Source organism: Chenopodium quinoa, unplaced genomic scaffold, assembly GCF_001683475.1.
Source record: "Chenopodium quinoa cultivar QQ74 unplaced genomic scaffold, ASM168347v1, whole genome shotgun sequence".
Classification (NCBI taxonomy): Eukaryota; Viridiplantae; Streptophyta; class Magnoliopsida; order Caryophyllales; family Amaranthaceae; genus Chenopodium; species Chenopodium quinoa.
The window spans coordinates 1,741,593-1,761,105 of NW_018744821.1; the positions used below are offsets into that span (position 1 = coordinate 1,741,593).

At 33.9% G+C, this 19,513-nt stretch overlaps 2 protein-coding genes across 3 annotated transcripts; one reads left to right on the forward strand and one right to left on the reverse strand.

Annotated features, from left to right (window-relative positions):
• Positions 1 to 759: 759 nt before the first annotated feature.
• On the forward strand, positions 760 to 4,845 carry LOC110704164 (tryptophan aminotransferase-related protein 4-like). The gene is made up of 5 exons (XM_021881949.1): positions 760 to 1,194; positions 2,266 to 2,575; positions 3,525 to 3,814; positions 4,100 to 4,380; positions 4,536 to 4,845. The coding sequence occupies exons 1-5, from the start codon at positions 902 to 904 to the stop codon at positions 4,721 to 4,723; spliced, it is 1,362 nt and encodes a 453-aa protein (XP_021737641.1). The 5' UTR covers positions 760 to 901; the 3' UTR covers positions 4,724 to 4,845.
• Positions 4,743 to 19,277, reverse strand: LOC110704163 (carboxypeptidase SOL1-like). 2 transcript variants are annotated; one of them, XM_021881947.1, is made up of 15 exons: positions 17,356 to 19,277; positions 17,068 to 17,104; positions 16,777 to 16,872; positions 16,464 to 16,494; positions 16,327 to 16,383; positions 16,064 to 16,159; positions 13,991 to 14,113; positions 12,970 to 13,074; positions 11,576 to 11,622; positions 7,671 to 7,796; positions 7,453 to 7,555; positions 6,488 to 6,550; positions 6,314 to 6,397; positions 5,552 to 5,615; positions 4,743 to 5,311 (listed from the first exon to the last, which is right to left on the reverse strand). In XM_021881947.1, the coding sequence occupies exons 1-15, from the start codon at positions 17,453 to 17,455 to the stop codon at positions 4,998 to 5,000; spliced, it is 1,446 nt and encodes a 481-aa protein (XP_021737639.1). In that variant the 5' UTR covers positions 17,456 to 19,277; the 3' UTR covers positions 4,743 to 4,997. The 2 variants fall into 2 exon arrangements, with proteins under 2 accessions (XP_021737639.1, XP_021737640.1); XM_021881948.1 differs by lacking the exons at positions 17,068 to 17,104; positions 17,356 to 19,277 and having other exon boundaries at positions 16,464 to 16,517; positions 16,777 to 16,871.
• Between the last annotated feature and the right edge of the window lie 236 nt (positions 19,278 to 19,513).

Sequence of the window (19,513 nt, forward strand, 5' to 3'; positions counted from 1 at the left end):
GGAGCTGGAGACCGCTTTGTATGCCTCAGCTTGCTAAGAAGCCAAGATGAATTCGACTCTCTGTTGTACAACTTACAAATATTGGTTTCCACTGAATTTCGAAATCATTCCAAAACCATATGAGTTTGTAATAATAAATTGAATTGGTTGGTAACATACACATTATTTGAAGAATTACATTGACTCATCTACGACCAGATTGTATGGGCATATTTCTTTTTTGGAATTATATATATTAACCAAGATCTTGATTGTTTCATGCATGTGAATCACGTTAGAACAAGACATTATTGATATTATTAAATGACAAAATGGTAGAGATTAGTTGGTAAGCAATAAACAATAATGCATTTGGGGGTTATAGGTTCTTTTGTTGGGTAACTTATCTTTTATGCATCAGCAAAGATAATTTAAAATAAGAGTAACATACACCTAACGTGATCGACTATGTATTGGTATTCTTGAATTTTTATATTATCTCCGTTTTATATTATTTGTATTAATTAGACATTTAAATATTTAATTGTTGCAAATAATAAGAAGCTGATGTAGTATTATTACATAAAATAAATATTGACCTTAGTAACCTAGTCAAACTTTCTATGGAATCCAAAGGTATAATATTATAAGATAGGGTGCTTAATGATTGCTAATTGATCAATAAAGATTTTAATGTCATTTCAACTGTATATATCTTGTCTATGTATTAAAAAAAGTGAATAATATCAATCTTTTGTATCTATATTTGTAAAACTCCACCTTGCTTTATTTGATTTTGATTGGCATATAAAATAATGGGTAGAGTGTTGATTTCATCTTCAATTATGAGGGTCTAATTATCCATATTTAGACCAATTAAAAGAAGCTAGCATTTTCTCAAGTTAAAAGTGCTCATTCATGCATGGCTAAGCACGTATGCTTATTGCTTTGCTCAATAATCCTAAATATTGTGTTTAGTGGTTTATACTTGAATGTAAAGTGGGGTGAAGTAAGTAGTCTAAGTACTCAGCTAAGTTGGTCACGAGAGGCGGCAATTGAGGCGGAGGAAGTGGCGGCTATATCGTGTTCCGGACATGGAAGGGCGTTCTTAGATGGCCTGGTTGTTGATGGAAAACCAGTGTGCGAGTGCTACAGTTGTTACACTGCCCCTGATTGCTCTCTTCTTTCTTTGCCATGCGTTGCAGATGTTGATGAGTAAGGAGTTTCTTGGTCTTTAATTTCCTTGTTCAATATCTAACATAACAATCACGATTAATTTTTATGTACATTTACCATGTACTACAGACCACGTAAATACGTAACAGTACTCTATAAGCTAAGTCAACTCACAAGAATTTTGGTGTCCACATAACATGCACTTTTCTTTATACTTAAATTGGTTATTAGAGACCTTTTTAGAAGACAAAAAAATTAAAAAAAATAAAAAAAATCTTACACAACTCTTCTCAAGTCAAGCAAAATCAATCCAACAACCATATTTGACAATTAAGAGTAATTTTTTTTTACACAATACTCAATTAGATTATTTAATCAAAATTTTCTAGCCAATCTAGAACTTGCTCTTAATTGTAACATGAATCAATACTTTCATGTAATTGATTATACTCTTATAATAGAGTATACACTTTTCTTTGTGCTTAGTTGTATAACTTTTGGTACTCCCTCCGTGTTTTTTTAAGTGATACATATTGACCGGCACATAGATTTAGGCAATTTAATTGACTTAAATAAAATAAGAGGTAAGTGGGGGTAGTGGAGTATTAAAAAATTGTTAAAGAAAGATAGTGGGGTTAATAGTTTATTGAAAAGTAATGAATGTGAGGGGAAAAATATAATAAAAAAGTAGTAGTGGGTTTGGGTGGGGGCCATGAGAGGAGAGAGATATAATATTTTAATGTATTGTTTTGCCAAAAAAGGAAATATATCACTTAAAAAAACACGGCCGGAAATGGAAAATGTATCACTTAAAAAAATACGGAGGGAGTATCTGGTGTATACTCTATTTTAAGTTACACTTTTCCTTAGCTCAGGTAAGTAAAATAAAATATTATTTACACCAATCAAGTAGTAAGTTTGTCATAATGATTATTTGTTAATTGTTATATTATTCAAAATATATTTTTATATCAAATCCATTATCCATATATTATAGTACTAGAGCTTGTTAACCTTTATTTTATCTTAATCACACCTTAATTGAATGAACTTATTAGATTTTCATTCTAGGAGTAACTTTATTATGTCTATGTGTGTAATATTTTGCAGTGGGAATCCTATGTATATGGAGCCTTACTGGATGAGTAAAAAGGAAAGCAGTGGAGTGTTGGTATCAGGATGGCATCGAATGGGATATACATACATACCGGTCGACGACGACGGTCGGAAGCTATCAACGGAGCTAGAGAAGTACATTCGCAAAGTGCATGAGTTGGTTGGAAATGCAGAAACTGAAGGAAGGCATGTTGTATTTGGGACTGGCTCTACTCAACTACTTAATGCTGCTGTGAATGCTCTTTCCTCTAACTCCTCTAGTCCTGCATTTGTGGTTGCTTCCATCCCTTTTTACCCGGTATATATTCACATTACTTTACTTGAAACTTATTAAGAAAAAGTCGTGTGGTGCTGATCTTTCGTAAATAGAGCTCACGTGTAATTTATCCTATGTGTTGTGTCTAGACACTCGAGACCACAATAGACTTATATTACAACTTTGGAACATGCTAGTACCACTATTTTCTGCTCTTTAACTTTTTGACTTTTAATTAAAGTGGTTATAGATAATAACAGTGTAAGTTATAGATTATTATTACATAGTACTTATATGAGGGGGGAAAAAAAAAACTACCTCAATTTGATTAGAAAAAAATGACTTAACAAGTACCCTGCATTATTTATGTATATCATTATTTTAATTATGAGATCATTCATACCATAAGCATAATGTTTGTTGATGTATGATGGACGAAGCCACATTAAAGATTGTAGGGTCAAATGGTCAATCAACCCAAACTTACATTTTATTATGTTTTTTTAAAAGATTGTGATATAAAATTGATGATTCATGTAATCCAAATAGAAATCCGTCAATCTTAATCTAATAATCCTCACTAATAAATACTCGTATTATTTTTAGATCCATAGGCGGATCTAGGGGGTGGCCTACCCGGGCCTTGGCCCCCTATGCCCAGATTTTGATACATATAAATAAAAAATCTTTGTGTAAAATATACTTTGTATAAGTTTTGTAGTTGGTTAGTTACTTGATATATAGATGTAGGAAGATCAAGGGTTCAATTCCCCTTGTTTGCACTCTTTTTTTTTCTTTTTTTTTTTTTTTTTCCGTGTGGATTTTTTATATTCATATTTCTTTATAGCTTTATTAATTGAAATTCTTTATAACTTCGACCCGGTCTATAAATAAACTCTGGATCCGCCCTTGTTTAGTTCCATCATCTATCATTTATTTTTAATCACTTACTTCTGTCTGTTATAATTATTATTATTTTTTTTTCTTTTAAATATACAAATCCCAAACTGAGTTGTTTCAATCTCGTGCATACGAGTTTAAAGGTGACACATCCTTATGGAAGAACAAAACAAGCAATGAAAATGTTACATTTATAGAATTTGTGACATCCCCAAACAATCCAGGTGGTCAATTTAAAGAGAGTGTTCTTACAGGACCCTCAGTTAAGACTATTCATGATCGTGTCTATTATTGGCCTCATTACACTGCTATTACAACCCCAGCTGCTGAAGATCTCATGCTATTCTCCATCTCCAAGCTAACTGGTCATGCTGGCAGCAGATTCGGGTACAGTTATCTACTCCTTCTAATCCATATTAGCCGCGTTTTAGCTTAATTTCTTAATTTATTTGAATCGATATATTGTTTGAAATCATATGTACGTGATATGATGATAAAACTCGTTAAAGACTAGGGAACCTTGACACTCATATAGTCATATACTTCGTGTATATGTATATAGGTACTTCTTGTATAAGCCAAAATAAACTACATACATTGAGATGAATCAAACAAATAGAACGTGAAAGTAAAGAAGAGTTACTCCGCACTTTAATTTCCTCAGAAATGTAGGTGGGCATTGGTGAAGGACGAGGTTGTACATCAAAAAATGGATAGTTATGTGATGCATAATACGATAGGTGTGTCTCATGATACTAAATTGCGAGTATTGAAGCTATTGAAAGCTATCGTTGATGAAGGTGGAAGAGAAATATTCGAATCTGGACACAAAATAATGAAGGAAAGATGGGAAGGACTAACCACAATCTTGTCTTATTCATCGCGCTTCTCCCTCCAACACATACCTCCTCAATTCTGCTCTTTCTATCAACGAGTTAGAGAACCTTCCCCAGGTACGGAGTAATATTTTCTCACCTTTCAAATTTGATTCGTCTACATATACTTTCTTTGTTTTATTAAAATTACAACAGTTTGACTTTTACGTCTCCTGAGGTACCACAATTTTTTTTTTTTTGTTGATGTTATGAATGATCTTGGACCACGGCAGCATATGCATGGTTGAAATGCGAGAGAGAAGAAGATGAAGATTGTTATCAAGTACTAAAAGAAGCTGGAATCCTCGGTCGTAGGGGTCGATTATTCGAAGCTGAAGATCGCTATGTACGGCTTAGCCTGCTAAAAAGCCAAGAAGATTTCGACTCTTTTGTACAACTTAGAAATATTGGTTTCTGCTGAATTTGAGAATCATTCCAAATACCGTATGAGATTCTTATAATCAATTGGTTTGCTACATGTCATTGGAAGAACTACTTTGGCTCACGACATATGATAAATTAGTATACAAAAGTTACAACGTACGAAGTATTTCTACAATTACGCTTATACAGAATTTGCTCGAAGCTGTTTTCCTTGCCTGTGGTAATGCTCTATGGCTGTGGCAACCAATGCTATGGTAACGTGCTAACATAGGTTACAGTTTCCTAATGTATTAAAAAGAGCAAGATGAGGTTCATACAACAACCGGTCTTTTAGACCCAGCTGATTGTCTATGTTTTGGAAGACTAAAACAGAGTTTTCTTCTGTACAAAAGCAAAAGGAACGCAAATGCAACAACAATGACGAGAGAAATCTCCATTTGAGGGTGAGCAAGTATATCAACCACTTCAAGCCTATTTTTGTTGCTGCCAGAGCAAGGGCAACCAGTTTCTACTATTTTCCCCACACTACTGATTTCTGGTTCAAGAACAAAGTCCGCTGTTGTGGCTCCCTCCTCGAGAAAGATAGTGGTCGATTTAGACTTATAACCTGGACTCGAGGCTGTGACTGTAACAAACAACAAGGTATAACTTAAGTAGCTTCACCAACCAAAAAAAAAAAAAAAAAAAAAAAAAAAAAAAAAAAACCCAATAGACAAGGGATACAGAAAGAAGCCATTCCTCTGTTCATTATTTGCTTAATACTCGTAGATAAATAAGTAAAAATTATAAAAAAGCAGAGTATGTGAATAGTGGATAACAGGAAAAACATAATTACTAGGAAGATAAGAGATTCCAGACAAAACACCTTGATATTTGATCCCTGGTACAAGTAAACGATGGTAATCAGCAAATAGACGTCCAGCTTTCACCTGTGATTAAGAAAAAGAAAAGGTATTATAAAGCATATCACCCATTTCAAATTCTGAGACTTTAAGTGGGCCGAACATGTCATGGGCAGACTCGATGAATTATAAAAGCAAGAACCACATGAGTTTCATCCAGGCAAAGTCATTACGTAAATATATAATTGCAGCTATATTACCAAATAGACATATAAAAAGAGGCCAGACGCAAAAGACAAAACAGCACATGTCACTAATGCTCCAAATCATAGGGCAAGGGACTTCTGATAATTCATTCAGACTGCATGCAAATTAGACCAGTTGTCACAAGAAGGATAGGTGAGACAGGAATTTGTTTTGATGTGATTTACAGTTAAATCTGAAAAAACAGACAGAAGCTCGAATTCAGAAGAAAATCTTATAAAATTTTGAAATTGAACTTCACAACATCACGAACAATTACCTAATAGGCTAATGGATCCACAGTTGGCGAAATCTGATAATGTTACACATAAGCAACCCAGCCTCACCAGTGCGAGATGTGGAAGAAAGGAACCCCCCTCCCACCCCCCCTTTTTTTTTCTCAAAAAGAAGAAAAAATAGGACTGGTAAACTTTACAGTTTTCAGGAAACATTCAGGTGCAGTTGAAGGAGAGGTTCCAGATTTTAATCTAGAGCTTTTTTGTCTAAAACATTTTTACAGAAATAGTCAGCAAAGAACTCACCGTCTGATTAAATCCCTTGATATTGATTGAGGCTGGCAATGGCCTCCCAGTATCTGATGAAAAAATCCTTCCATGGACTCCCGTCTGTCAAATAAGACAATTCTTGTTAGTTAAATTACTGGATATGAGAAATGGGACAAGGATTAGACATTATGAAACAATTATCAAGAATACCTTCACAGTAGCAGCCACCAGATTTAACATGCTCATTTTATTATACTCCCAAATTGTAGGAAGCTGCACATCAGAGAGTAAACCAACATGATCAGGAAGCTTGTAACTAATATTATCTAATGTAAAGCACTTAAATATACGTAGAAAATCATTGACGGTCTGTCTGGTAACTGGTTAAATACGGCGGCAATATAAATGGATTTAACAGTGTGTTTGGATAAAGAAAGGAGAAGGAAAAGAAGGGGAGGGAGGAGAAGAGGAGGAGAGGGAAAGGTCGGGGAGGGAGGAATGGTGAGTTTTCCTTCCAAATCTCTCTATTGATGGAGGGATCAATTTAGTACAATTTAATCCCTCCATTTCTCTCCCCTCCAATTCCCTTCCTACCTCATTTGTTATCCAAATGAAAGATATCTCATCTCTCCATTTCTCTTCTCTTCCTTTCCCTCCATTTCCTTCAATCCAAACACACCGTAAGTGTAAGCAAGCTAAATAACATTCTAATGTTCATAATAATGTAATCTTATCCCCAAACTTGTGTCTTCATAAATTTCCAATACAACCCCCAAATGGTAATGTAAATTTGTGAAGAAAAAGAGATAATTGGAGCTAGGATCAGCTAGCTACCATTACCATCAAAGTGAAGTAGAATCAAGGCATACCATAAAAATTCATTCTTTGAATCAAGGCATACCATAAAAATTCATTCTTATTACCACCATATATTAATACTAACCAAACATACCATCAAGGATCGTTATTAAGTAGAATCAAGGCACCACAAATCTTGAATCCAATTTTACAAAGTAGTGCTGATTATACAAGAATATAAAAAATATATGGAAAGAAAATTACATAAAAACAAAATAAATTTTTTTATGATAAAAATCTTTAAAAAATATATATAAAAACAATACTTTAAGTGCATAGAAAAACCACACATAGAAGGTAAAAAAATAATAGCTAACCTCACTAGCATTAGGCCATTTATTGTCACTTATTTCCAATGTCAACTCAAAACAACCAGCATGTATATAGTTCCAATCTTGCATGCCTCCATAGATGGGATACCTTCATTGTGGTTTCGTTAAATGGTTAAATTTCACATGTATATATAAGACTAAAAATGCTGATAAAAAATCAGCAGATGTGATCCACTAGCTTAAGAAGTTAAACAAAGGCTCACCAAGCTGCTCCATTGGTTATACCTCCAGGAAACTCTTTGCTTGTAGACATGTTATAGTGAGATTGACTATACAGACTAGCCAAAAGCTGAAATGTTTCATCATCAGGGGTTGCGTAGTATTCCTTTCTGAATAATAATTAAATTAATGAGTACAAGCCCAAAACTTAAACAAAAGTTGGCTCAAGATCGAAAGCGAAGATTATGCAGATAAATCTTAACTTTTGAACATAAGAATAACAAGATGCTGACGAATATGATAAGAAAACTACACTGTCCATGCAAAGGAAAGAATAAAATGCTTCAAATTTAAGAAACATTTAAACAAATGAAGACCAATTCCACATATTTCCATGCAGATCAAATGACATCTTGTTAGATTCACAAAAAGACTTTTGGAAACCAATACAAGGTTACAATATTCGTCACAAGTAATTATCATTAATCAATCACATATTTATACAAACACACACCACATAACATAGCAACACTAGACTTCCTAAAGTGCCATCCATCATACCCCTAACAATGACATTCCCTAATCACATTAGACCACGTTATGTAAGTTCCCTAATACTAGACTCACAATATTAGACGACTTTCGAATGCTAATATCATTCTCACTATATCTTACAATATTACATTATTACACTAAAAGTTATTCGGTTGACTTTTTATAACACAATTTATGCTAAAATGACAACAAAGTGGATCAAAAGCCACATGACATTACCTGCTGACCATATAAGCCGGAAAAAAGATAGGCAACCCAAAATGTAACAAAAAATGTGCCAAACATGTGGAAATTCGAATAAGAAAGGATAACACTAAAATTTTAAACATGTGGGAATTCGAACGGTTGGTTAAGTTGCCTCTTTAAAAAGTAAATATATAAATAAAAGAAAAAAAAGACAGTTGTCTCACACCCACTTTCCCTACCCCTCACCTTCACGGCTTCACCTACCACACTCAGACATCATTACCAGTTTCTTTCTCTCTACTCTCACATATTTATTCTTTTTTTTTGGTTTCCAGTAGAGTCATGTGGAAAAATCGTGAGTCAAGAAATTGTAGCTGTTTATCTCAACTGAGTAAAATTTATTTATCAGATGTAAAGACCAATATTGCGGTTAATTATTTTGCACCATAACAAATTATGATATCTCGTTACAATAAACTTGAAAACCGTTATAATTCGCTCGCATTGATACAGTGCATCCGCATTTTTAAACCATGATCGTTAGTCAATGACAAACAAACCAGTAGTACCCTATCAAGTGGATCTAGGGTGCTCGAACTGCTCTTAAAGTTGTCTATTGCCAGTTAAGTGACCTTATGAACTTTTACATAAAATAAAAGCAGTTACTCCATTTGATTTTTAAGTGACACTACCCTTAAACCTTCGGTTTTTTAGACCAAACAATTTCTTTTTAAAGAAAAGTCATACTAATTTTAGTTATTTCTTTCTTTTGGTTCCCACTACTTCATCTTACATTATTTATTTATTTATTCTCAATTCTCATGATCCTCACTTTTACAATCTTTACTATTACTTTCAAATCACAGCCTAATAATAAATTCTTCAACAAATCACCCTACACTCTATACATTTCTCTTAAAACTCTGTGCGGAAGCTACCATGTCACTTAAAAAACGGATGGAGTTCTATATTCATAAGCATAATCAAACAAAATTATTAAACCGGTGATAGTCATTGAGAAAAACAAAGAAATCAGGCTCACAATTGCATTCAACGAGAGAGGAAAATTACCCGGTTACAAGAAATTGGAAAGTTGATTCTTCAATTGTTATTCACTAAAACCTACTAAACTAAGGCCTGCTTACTAAGCCAAGAGGAGGCTAAGAAAAACAATAAAGAATACTACAAAAGAGCAATCGTTGTATCTTTTTGGTTAATGTTCATTTTGCTTGCCACTACTAATAGAAATTGGACTTAAGTATAAAGATGGGGACTAAGTTTTTAGATTTTTCACCTTTTGGAACCTCAATGTTTTTTTTTTTCACCTTTTAGGACCTAGGGTTGATAATCCGGCCAACTAACTACACTTTAACCCACCAGAGTAAAAACATAGGTTCCTTCCCATTAATTACTTGCCAAATTTCCAAAAAACATAGATTCTTAGTCAGTTAGTCCTTAAAAATCTGAAATGGATATAAATAAATTAAGGGACTGAGTTTTTAACTAAGGGATTATGTTTTTTTACGTTGCATGATACTCTCTACTTGTAGATTTTGTATATTTTACCTACGAATTACTTACTTTTTATGTGTGACTTCAACATTAATTTAAACAATAATCAAATACTAACATAAATACATATTTAATATTTGACTATGTTAGTATTTTAATAAGGTCATACTCAATGTTTATCATTTTTAATAATGTTAGTATTTGATTATGTTAGTATCATATTTTTTTCTTAAAGAATGATTGTTGTTAGTATAATAAAATACATATATTTTAGGCTTTCAGCAATTAATATTTCCATCCAAATAGAAAAGTAATTGGTCCCTAATAAGGAAATCCAATTGTGGTTTTTATTTTTACTTATATGTAAATTATATGTTTGATGGAAAAAAATATGTATAAAGATCAATAATAATTTTAATATTAATAGGGCACTATCTTTTTAACTAAGGGACTATCTTCTTAACTCACCTTTGATTAGTATTTGGCCGGAAAAGTGACTCTAGGTCCCAAAAACCCCATTATTATACTTAACTCTAGAAATTGAGGATCTTCTAACCACGTCCAAATAAATTTTGGCACTATCCTCTCTTAATTGATGTCTTGTTGATTGAATGTAGGAATCGCAAATTTCTTAGAGAATTATATTCCCTTGTAATTGGATTTCCAAGGAAATGCTAGTTGTTTGGTTAATCATTAACCATGAGAATATACATTTACCTAGGTCTCCTTACGTAATTAAGTTCATTCATTTTGTATGGAATATCCTAGGAATTTCTACTTCCCTAAAAGAATTTCAATTCCTATTGTTTTTTTTTAGTCAACCAAATGACACCTAAATTCTTGTATGTTTGGCATGTGCCTTGTTACAAATTGTGTTGTTTGTCTTTCTTTGGCTTTTAATAGTAATTTAATGTGGCTTTTGATCCACTTTATTGCCATTTTAGCCCAAATTGCATTCTAAAAAGTCAACTAAATAATTCTTAGTATTACAAATGTCCCCCTTAATTTGTAAACCTTGAAATTTAGTATGCTAAATCCTAATTTTGTGTAAGAATTGCTTTCATTCATTTAGGATAACATTTAGCATGAGGTTATAGAAAAATAATAATTTACAAAAAAAAATACCATTAATATAAGCAATTAACTAAATTATAACAAGATAATTATTTGTTTTTGAAAGCCCTAATAGTCTATGCATCATCATTGTCTTTGGCTTCTTCATCGCTTAAAAGATGGATGGCCGAACATTTGGATCGTTTGGTTAGTGTTTGACCCTTAATGATATTAGCCCATCTCCTAAGCCCAATCACAATTAATGGAGAAAATACCCTTCTTAAGGGTCAAGTTTATTATAGTCCAGCTCATTATCCTTAATCATCCAATCATTATTCAATTACAGATTGACCCTTAATCTATCTAGAAAGTACCACCTTGCCACATGAAGGTACATCTATAAATAACAAAACAGCAATCTATAAATGAGATCAAGCTACTCATTGCAGAATAAAATGGATGAATCGGGTACTCTAGGGTTTCTGAAAGATGTCTAACTGGCTCACTGCAGAAATTAAAACCACACAAGCAGGTTTTCTATGGTTCACTTAACACACAAGTAGGTCATATGGTGCTATGGTTCTCTCTCTAAACATACAAGCAGTGCTAAAATACAAGTAAAGGATTTTAGAAAATATTATACCTTTTATCCTGAGTGCCATCCCAAGGATAATTTGCAACAAGAGCACCCTGCAAAATCAAGGTAAATCATACATCAAACCACTACGGACTTGTTTGGCAACGTTTTTTGTTTTCTGTTTTTTTCAAAACAAAAAAACCAAAAACAGAAAATAAGAAAAATGTGTTTCCACTTTTCTGTTGTCAATTTTCGAAATTATTATGATTTTAATAAGTTTGACTAATTTTAATTCATTATATGACATATATCATATGATTTGAAAAAACAAAAACCAAAAAACAGAAAACCACAGTGATGCTAAACAAACCCTACTGTAATCAATCATCCAGCAAGCCACATATAATATTCTGATAAGCAGCAGCACCATCCCCCATTAACGAATTCCAACCTTTAGTGAGCACATGTGAGTATGTGTCACAAAATTTTGAGTTCAGTAGCAAACCAGAATTAGGTCATTTCTTAATAGTTTTCAACAATTTGAGGCCCAAATCTATTAACATCAAAACTAATAAAAAATAATAACATTTAAAATGAAACATGAAGTGGCATTGTTGGTAACAATGAAAAGGCCTGCAAGGGGAGACAGGCACAACACATAGTGAAAGAGAACGACATGCCAGGAGATGTTGGACATAATTTAGTTCTAAGAAGCTCGGTATCAACTCTAGGATTGAAGTAAAAAAACCAACAATCTGCACTTCATCAACTCTCAGAAAGTCAGAAGTGATGCAGTACTTTACACCTAATAAAATGGTTAAAATCTTAATATTTTGCTAATCAGAGCCAAGCCAACACAGAAGCATGCCATAAATACATACCTAATTATTTCACACTATGTCAATTTGACAGGGTCTATCGGGAACTGGAAATGACAGATTTGAGACTTTAAATAAAATTTGAAACAAACAAAGAACTAATGACAAATTAAAACTAGTTTTCGACACAAGACCCTTTACCTTCCTTTTCTTAACCAGAAGGTTCTTAACTTTTATTGCTCGTCTCTTATCAAATGTTAAGCAATAATCAAATTTCATAAACCTTATAAAGACCTATCAATTCATGATATAATCCATTCTTCCAATTATAATCAATATCCCTAGATCGACTGAGAATAGAACATGTACACCTTTTTCAAACTCTTCACAAAATTTTATAACCATAGACCAACTGAGAAATAAAGGTACAACTTTTGAATTCTAGTCTATATCCATAAGTCGACAGAGAGATGAACATACAATTATTAATGGTAATTTATTTGGAACAACTGCGGTATAAACATTCAGCTTTTCAACAGGGAGATTAAATACATAATTCTTTTTTTTTCAATGATAAATGATCACGCCAGAGTAGGATACTATGGACAGAATTTATAGAAACAAGAGGCAAGAAGGAACTACCCCATGCAAACTGGCAGAGGCTGTAAACTGTATCCTTCTCAACCACCGCATAATTGCTTTTGTTTCAGGTTGCCTTGCATCCTCCAAGTCATTGATAGCAAAAAACTAATATGCCATGTTAACCATAAAAATCCATTATCAGTAGCTCCATAAGAAAAGACAAATATAAACTGGTTCAAGATGGATCTTGAAAAACACATCTTTCCTTCAAGTTGTTTTCAAATCACAAAGTCTATCTATATTCTGAAAAGACCCTTTATTTATTATTTAAAAGGGAAAATATGAATAAGGTAGGTGCGTCTAACATCCAAATCAAACCGCAATGGCTATATAACTATCATGAAATTCTGAAACTTCTTGTTTTCTAAAATCAATATATTTGACTATCTTCCTAAATAAAGTTGCAAGACAGCATATATCCTTGAAGACCAAAAATTCTGGTTAACAAAAAATTACCCCCAAAAAAAACACTGCTTCTATGTCCTTGTGCAAAAAGACAAGAAAGCAAGACATTCGATTTCTGGAAACTATTCATGAAAAAGATACATGTATCTTGTGATTATCTGTAGTAAACATAGGTTCATAGCTAACAAATAAGTACAGGATGCTAGGCAAAGAGCAGGGGACTGAACATTGACATGCAAGCATCACTTAGGGCAGGAAAAAAAGAAAAAAGCACTGTTGATTCTACCTGAAATAACAGCAATGCACACCCCAAAAAGATTTTGTCAAATTTGACAGGAATAATGACAACCAATGTGAGACAAATTACTTTTGTTTTTTTTTTGTTTTTTTTTTTTGGTGTTTAGAGAGCCACAAGGTCGGGGGTGAGAATCGATCCCAAGATCTCTTGGAACCGGGAGGGAAGCTCTAACCACTTAAGCTACCCCTCACTCTCAGACAAATTACTTTTGTGACTCTTAGAAACATATTTAGCATGGTGTTCTTTTTAAAAAAAAAACTCTAACTGTCCATACTCCAAACCCAATAATGAGGATGAAAAAGGCAAACAAAAACATACCTGATCAGGAAAATCTCGATTCAAATCAATATTCTTGGCATTCCCTCTTTTTCTAAGAGCATATCCATCTGGGTTCATTGATGGTAGTATATGAAGGTGTACATTTTTTACAATAAATGTTGCCTGAAAACACAAAAATCTCGTGAATTTTCAAACTATTCATTATTCATTTTCTCTATTGTGTATTGGCTGGCAAGGTACATATATAAAAATAACACACAAGTATCACATAAAGTTTTTGCTCGTAGACTTTGTCACTTTAAGAGGATGTCTTGTTTACCTCTTTTCATCCACTCACATTTAAATTTCATGTTTATATATATTAAAAGAGAAAGGATCTGAAAATGTAGAACTTTTTCTCTCATTCCCTTTCTTCAATGAAAAATAGCAAGTGAGATGTGGGAATTTCACAAGGCACCCTTAATGGAAGACATAAGAAATGGGAACTGGACAAGTAAAAGTATGATATTCAAAATAGAAAGGTGACAAAAAAAGTTTCCAGTCACCTGATCCATGGGCAAAAAAACTGTCATTCGTAGTCCACATTCCAGCAACTTACTGCAGGGCGATTTCCATTGTGCATCCAGATGTACAGTACATCTAAACCTACGCCTTTCTATTGTCTCATTTGAGAGAGCTCCAAATGAGCAAAAAAACAAGGGTATGTACTATTTGCATAGTACATCCAGATTTATCACGGAGTTTCTCTACATGTGGGGATGAACTATTTAAGTAGGAGCTGTACAAGAGGAGAGACCCAATCTCTCTTTCTAACCTCTCCATCTCTTAATTCAACAACAGTCAGCTTTACACATCTCACTCTTAACCAATTTCACATACCTCAATCTAAATTTTCTAAACCTATAATCAACCTCACGTCTCAATCTATATTTCACCCAAAATTTTAACTTATTTTTCTCCTGAATAGATAATTACCATCTCTTTTTGTGCATGATTTATACATGTGAAAGTCACATAAGGTCAAAAATAGATTGCCATATTGCACTATACGCGTCTTAGTATTACACAGAAACATCATGCACTTTTTAATTCCTAAAATTGGCTACAATTGATTATCATAAACCCACAGAAACTTAAAGGAAGACTCTGTTTTCTATCACCAGCTTTGATTGACATATCATTTCTCCTTTAAGCCTCCAGATTTGGTTTAATTTCCTTCACCAATTACTCTTTTGTAAGCTCAACTGCCAATAAAATCTCAAATTAAGACAGTATATTACCCAACTAGATGACAGCTCTTAGAAGGAGACTGAAGTAGGAAGCAGGGTCTATGTGTCTCTTTCCCTTCCCTTTAACACCAGATTTCCTTCTTGAATATAGGTACATCCTCTTTAGAATTTCAAAGTAGGAGACATTCATCAAGTAAAATGTGGTAGGGGTATTTTTCTGGCTCATTTACTTGGAAATGTTGTCTAAAATCACTCAGAGAAAATTTCACATGCATTTCATTTGCATTTGTGGGGCAAAATCTCAGATATTTTCAGAACAGATCAAATCTACTAAGGGAGGATTAACATTATTGATGACCTGCAGACTTAAAAACCTGTTTGTATGTATATCGTGCAATCAAAATTTGTAGGTAAAGACTTTTCTTTTCTTGCATTGTGAAGTGATTGCATATTATTGGGGAAGATTGTATGGAATTAGTAGGTTTGACCTCACCATTTTTTTCATTACATTAATACACCTCTTATGAGAGATCAACGGGAGAAATTCAAGAGAATATATTTACAGGCAGGAGCTTGTCTGGGCGTTCTAAGCGTATTATTGTTAAAAACAAATAGCTGGATTTGGATGTAAGATAGGATTTGTGGGTTAGAAAAGGTGTTCCTTACTACCCTACATACAATTGGTGTTGCTCTTCTAAGAATTTTCCAAGGATCTTTCAGTTATGTAAGGCTTCATTTTAATGACTCCGTATAATCTAAATGAACTGTTTACCTAGCAAAATTTATCACAGCAACAGCATATTTTTGGAAAAATACACAGTCAAATAGAAAGCAAAGATAAAAAGTCGAATAACTGCCTACCCCAGAATGTAAGGAGAAATACCAGTGGATCCTTCACATGATTATCACAGAGCCAATTTGCAAGACGTATTAGAAGCTCACGTCCAACAGGTTCATCTCCATGAACATTTCCAATGAACTGAATCAACGACATCACAGGTCAACAAATTAGCAAGTTAAAAAGATACACCTTCCCTCATCTTGCATGCTATTCAATGCATTTGATAGGTGCACCAACTATTGTTGACTGCAAGCAGAAAGACCACCTTCCATTTAAAACTCTCTTTCTAAACATAGACAACTCACCTTAAATGCAGGTTCAGGCTCTTCGCTTTCTGGTTTATCAGAAATTTCCATCACCCACTGTATGCAACCAAATCAACCAGGCATTAGTCAATGCTAAACACACTACAGAACAAAACCAATTCAAGAGAGAAAACTACCAGTGGAAATCCATTGACACTCCTTCCAATACTGAGCAGCAATATGTAAAATCCCTCAAGGAGAGAATAATTTCAAGTCAGTGAAATCAACTTTGGGTTGAATAAAAAAAGCCGAAAAAAGATTTACAACAACAACAAAGCCTTAGTCCCAAAATGATTTGGCGAAAAATAGACTTAGTTCAAAAAAATTTATTTTCCCCTGTACATGAGAGAATCATTACTTAAATTATAATTATAGTTAAATTGTTTCAATTTCAATCATGTACAATACAAAATACAAAGAAATCAATGCGGAAAAAGGCCGATCAATAACCTGTATATCCTTGAAATGTTACTGCACCTTTCACCAAATGCCATAATAGCATTCTCTAAATCTTCATTACTCATGTACCCTTTAGTTACATCAATCCTACATAAATATAAATAAAATAAATACAAAATAAAAATTCTCTCTTTATTATTGATAACAGTGACATAGTGCAGCAAAAAAAAAAAAAAAAAAAAAAAAAAAAAAAAAAAAAAAAACATCAATCAAAATTACAACCAAATCACACAGTAAATATTCAAAATCAGAAGAAAAAATAACTATGATACTTCAAATTACCTGGGTTTAGAGGACTCATCATCCAACAATCTCCTACCTAATCAAATTTGAAATTTGAAAAATCAAAACCCAGTTCATAAATAATTAAAAATAATAGAAAAAATTGCCCATCAAACTTAATTCACCCCTTTTTACAAATTCAAATTCTGGGATCATGTTTATCTTAATTCACAGTTTACAATTGCCCATTTCATATATTTCTATACTAGTGCAAAAACAAAAAGTACTCCAATTGAAACGAACCCATAATTATAAATTAAATTTTAAAAAAAAAGGGAAAGATTTTACCTGGGATTTCAGAGGTGAGAGCAAAGGCGAGGTCGATGAAACAGAAGAAAGTAAGAGTGATAGTGATGAATGAAAGCAGGTACAAAGAAAGGGAATTCATGTTTGTTAGTTCATACGATTCATTGACAGTTGGGTTTAAAGTTTAAACAGATCGGTGTTTGAAAAAAGAAAGCGCATTGAGTATAAGTAACGCCATTTTGTAGCCTAGTTAATGCCCCCATGCCCATGCGCCCGTGCATTGGGGGTCAAACTCGCTAAGTTCGACACCATCAAAATCGATCATTATGTGGTTTGGCCGCTTGGGTAAAGATGGACCCGTACATTACAAATATATAACTCGCAACTTGTGTGAAGACTTGTATGGGTAGAGAGCATACAAAGGTTTAGTTATTACATAATCTAGTTTAGGACCCGGGTGATGTTTCGGGTTATGTTTAAATATTAAATGAAAAAATTACCTTGAAATTAAATACAATAATATTTTACAAAAAAAGTCCCTCTGCAGGGTGAGTTAGTCTCGTGCTAGGATTTGTGAGTGCGTCTGGTGTAAACCCCTGTTTCTCAACCAATATGCTCACAATTTCATAGCCATCTGATCGAATCTTTGTCGAATTTTTACTCTATTTGCCAAGAATGGAGAACGATTTGTTGAAGGATTGGGAAAAATTACGTTTAACAGATGACGAAGGAGTTGTGCTAGGAGGTGATTATGTAGAAATTGTCAACGATGATACTAAAAATAAATTGAATCTCACCTTGGTGAGTAAACTATGGACTGTTAAGCCATATAATATGGAGGCGATGAAAAGAACCCTAATGAATGTATGAAGATTGAAGGAGAAATTTGAAATTAGGGTTGTGGAATGGAATTTGTTTGTGTTTCAATTCTTCTGTGAAGAGGATAAACGAAGGGTCCTAGAAGGCAGGCCGTGGGTTTTTGACGAAAAACTGCTGCTCTTACAAGAAGTTTGAGATGAACAGCCCTCGAAAATACTTTTCAAATACACCCCTGTGTGGGTGCGTTTGTTGGATGCCCCCTTTAACAAGCGATCCTTGGAGGAATTGTACAACGTTGGAGAATTTCTTGGCGGATTTCTGGAAGTAGACGACTCAGACCCTCTGGGTTGGGCTGAATGTATGAGAATAAAGATTCAAGTTGACATCAATAAGTCGTTGAGAAAGGGACTTTTGGCTACTGGCAATAAGCAACCTCAATGGATTGATATAAAATACGAGAGATTGGTCGATTTCTGTTTCTTTTGTGGAAGGTTGGATCACACTGAAAAAGAATGCCAATACAAAGAACAAGTTGAGACTGATGAATCAAAAATGGTCTATCAATATGGACTATGGTTGCGGGCATCACCAATGAAGAAGAAAAAAGTCGATATAGCTGAAAGAGAGCTTGAGAAATCCTGGATGGAAAGACTATAGTTTTCAGCAAAGAACAGAAAACACCATCCTATAATGATGACAATGTGGTGAAGCTTGGGCCTATTGGAGTAGCAAGAAAATTAATTTTTGCCTCACCTAAATTTTACAATGATAGAGGCATTATATGGTCTCCGCAAAGCAGGGAAGTCGTACTACAGAAGGTGGCTAGTGGTAGTGAGGATAAGAGGTCTTAAGGACTGCTAGGAGGGAATTGATTGCGGAGGGGGAAGGTTTAAGTGTGCTCCGGTCAGAGGGTGATATGGATGAAATAAGGGAGGACGATAAAAGGAAGGAGAGTGAGGTAAAAGGGAGAAAAATAACATGTCAGAAATAAAATTGTTACTTTGGTGGGGGGTGAGCAAAAAATAGAAGGAGAAATTGTAGGGGGGGGTGGATAAAATCAACTCTTCTGTTGGGAAGGAAAGAAAGCTTAGGAGTGTTATGATCCTTAGAGGAGAAAAAAAAAGGGAGGTGGAGGATAAGAAGGTGGCTGGGAATAAAAGGGGCAGTAGGGAAGAAGTGAGGAAGAGGATGAGATGGTGGTGGATGATGACAATGTTGTAGACCAAAATAAAAAAAACACAAGATTGAAATCCCTGAACAAAATGTGGCGGGCCCCACTCCTTGGGCTCTCGGTGATCAATGAGTTACATCTTATGTTGGAGTTGTAGAGGTTTGGGGAACACCTCGGCCGTGAATGCGTTAAAAAATGTTGCTTTTCTTG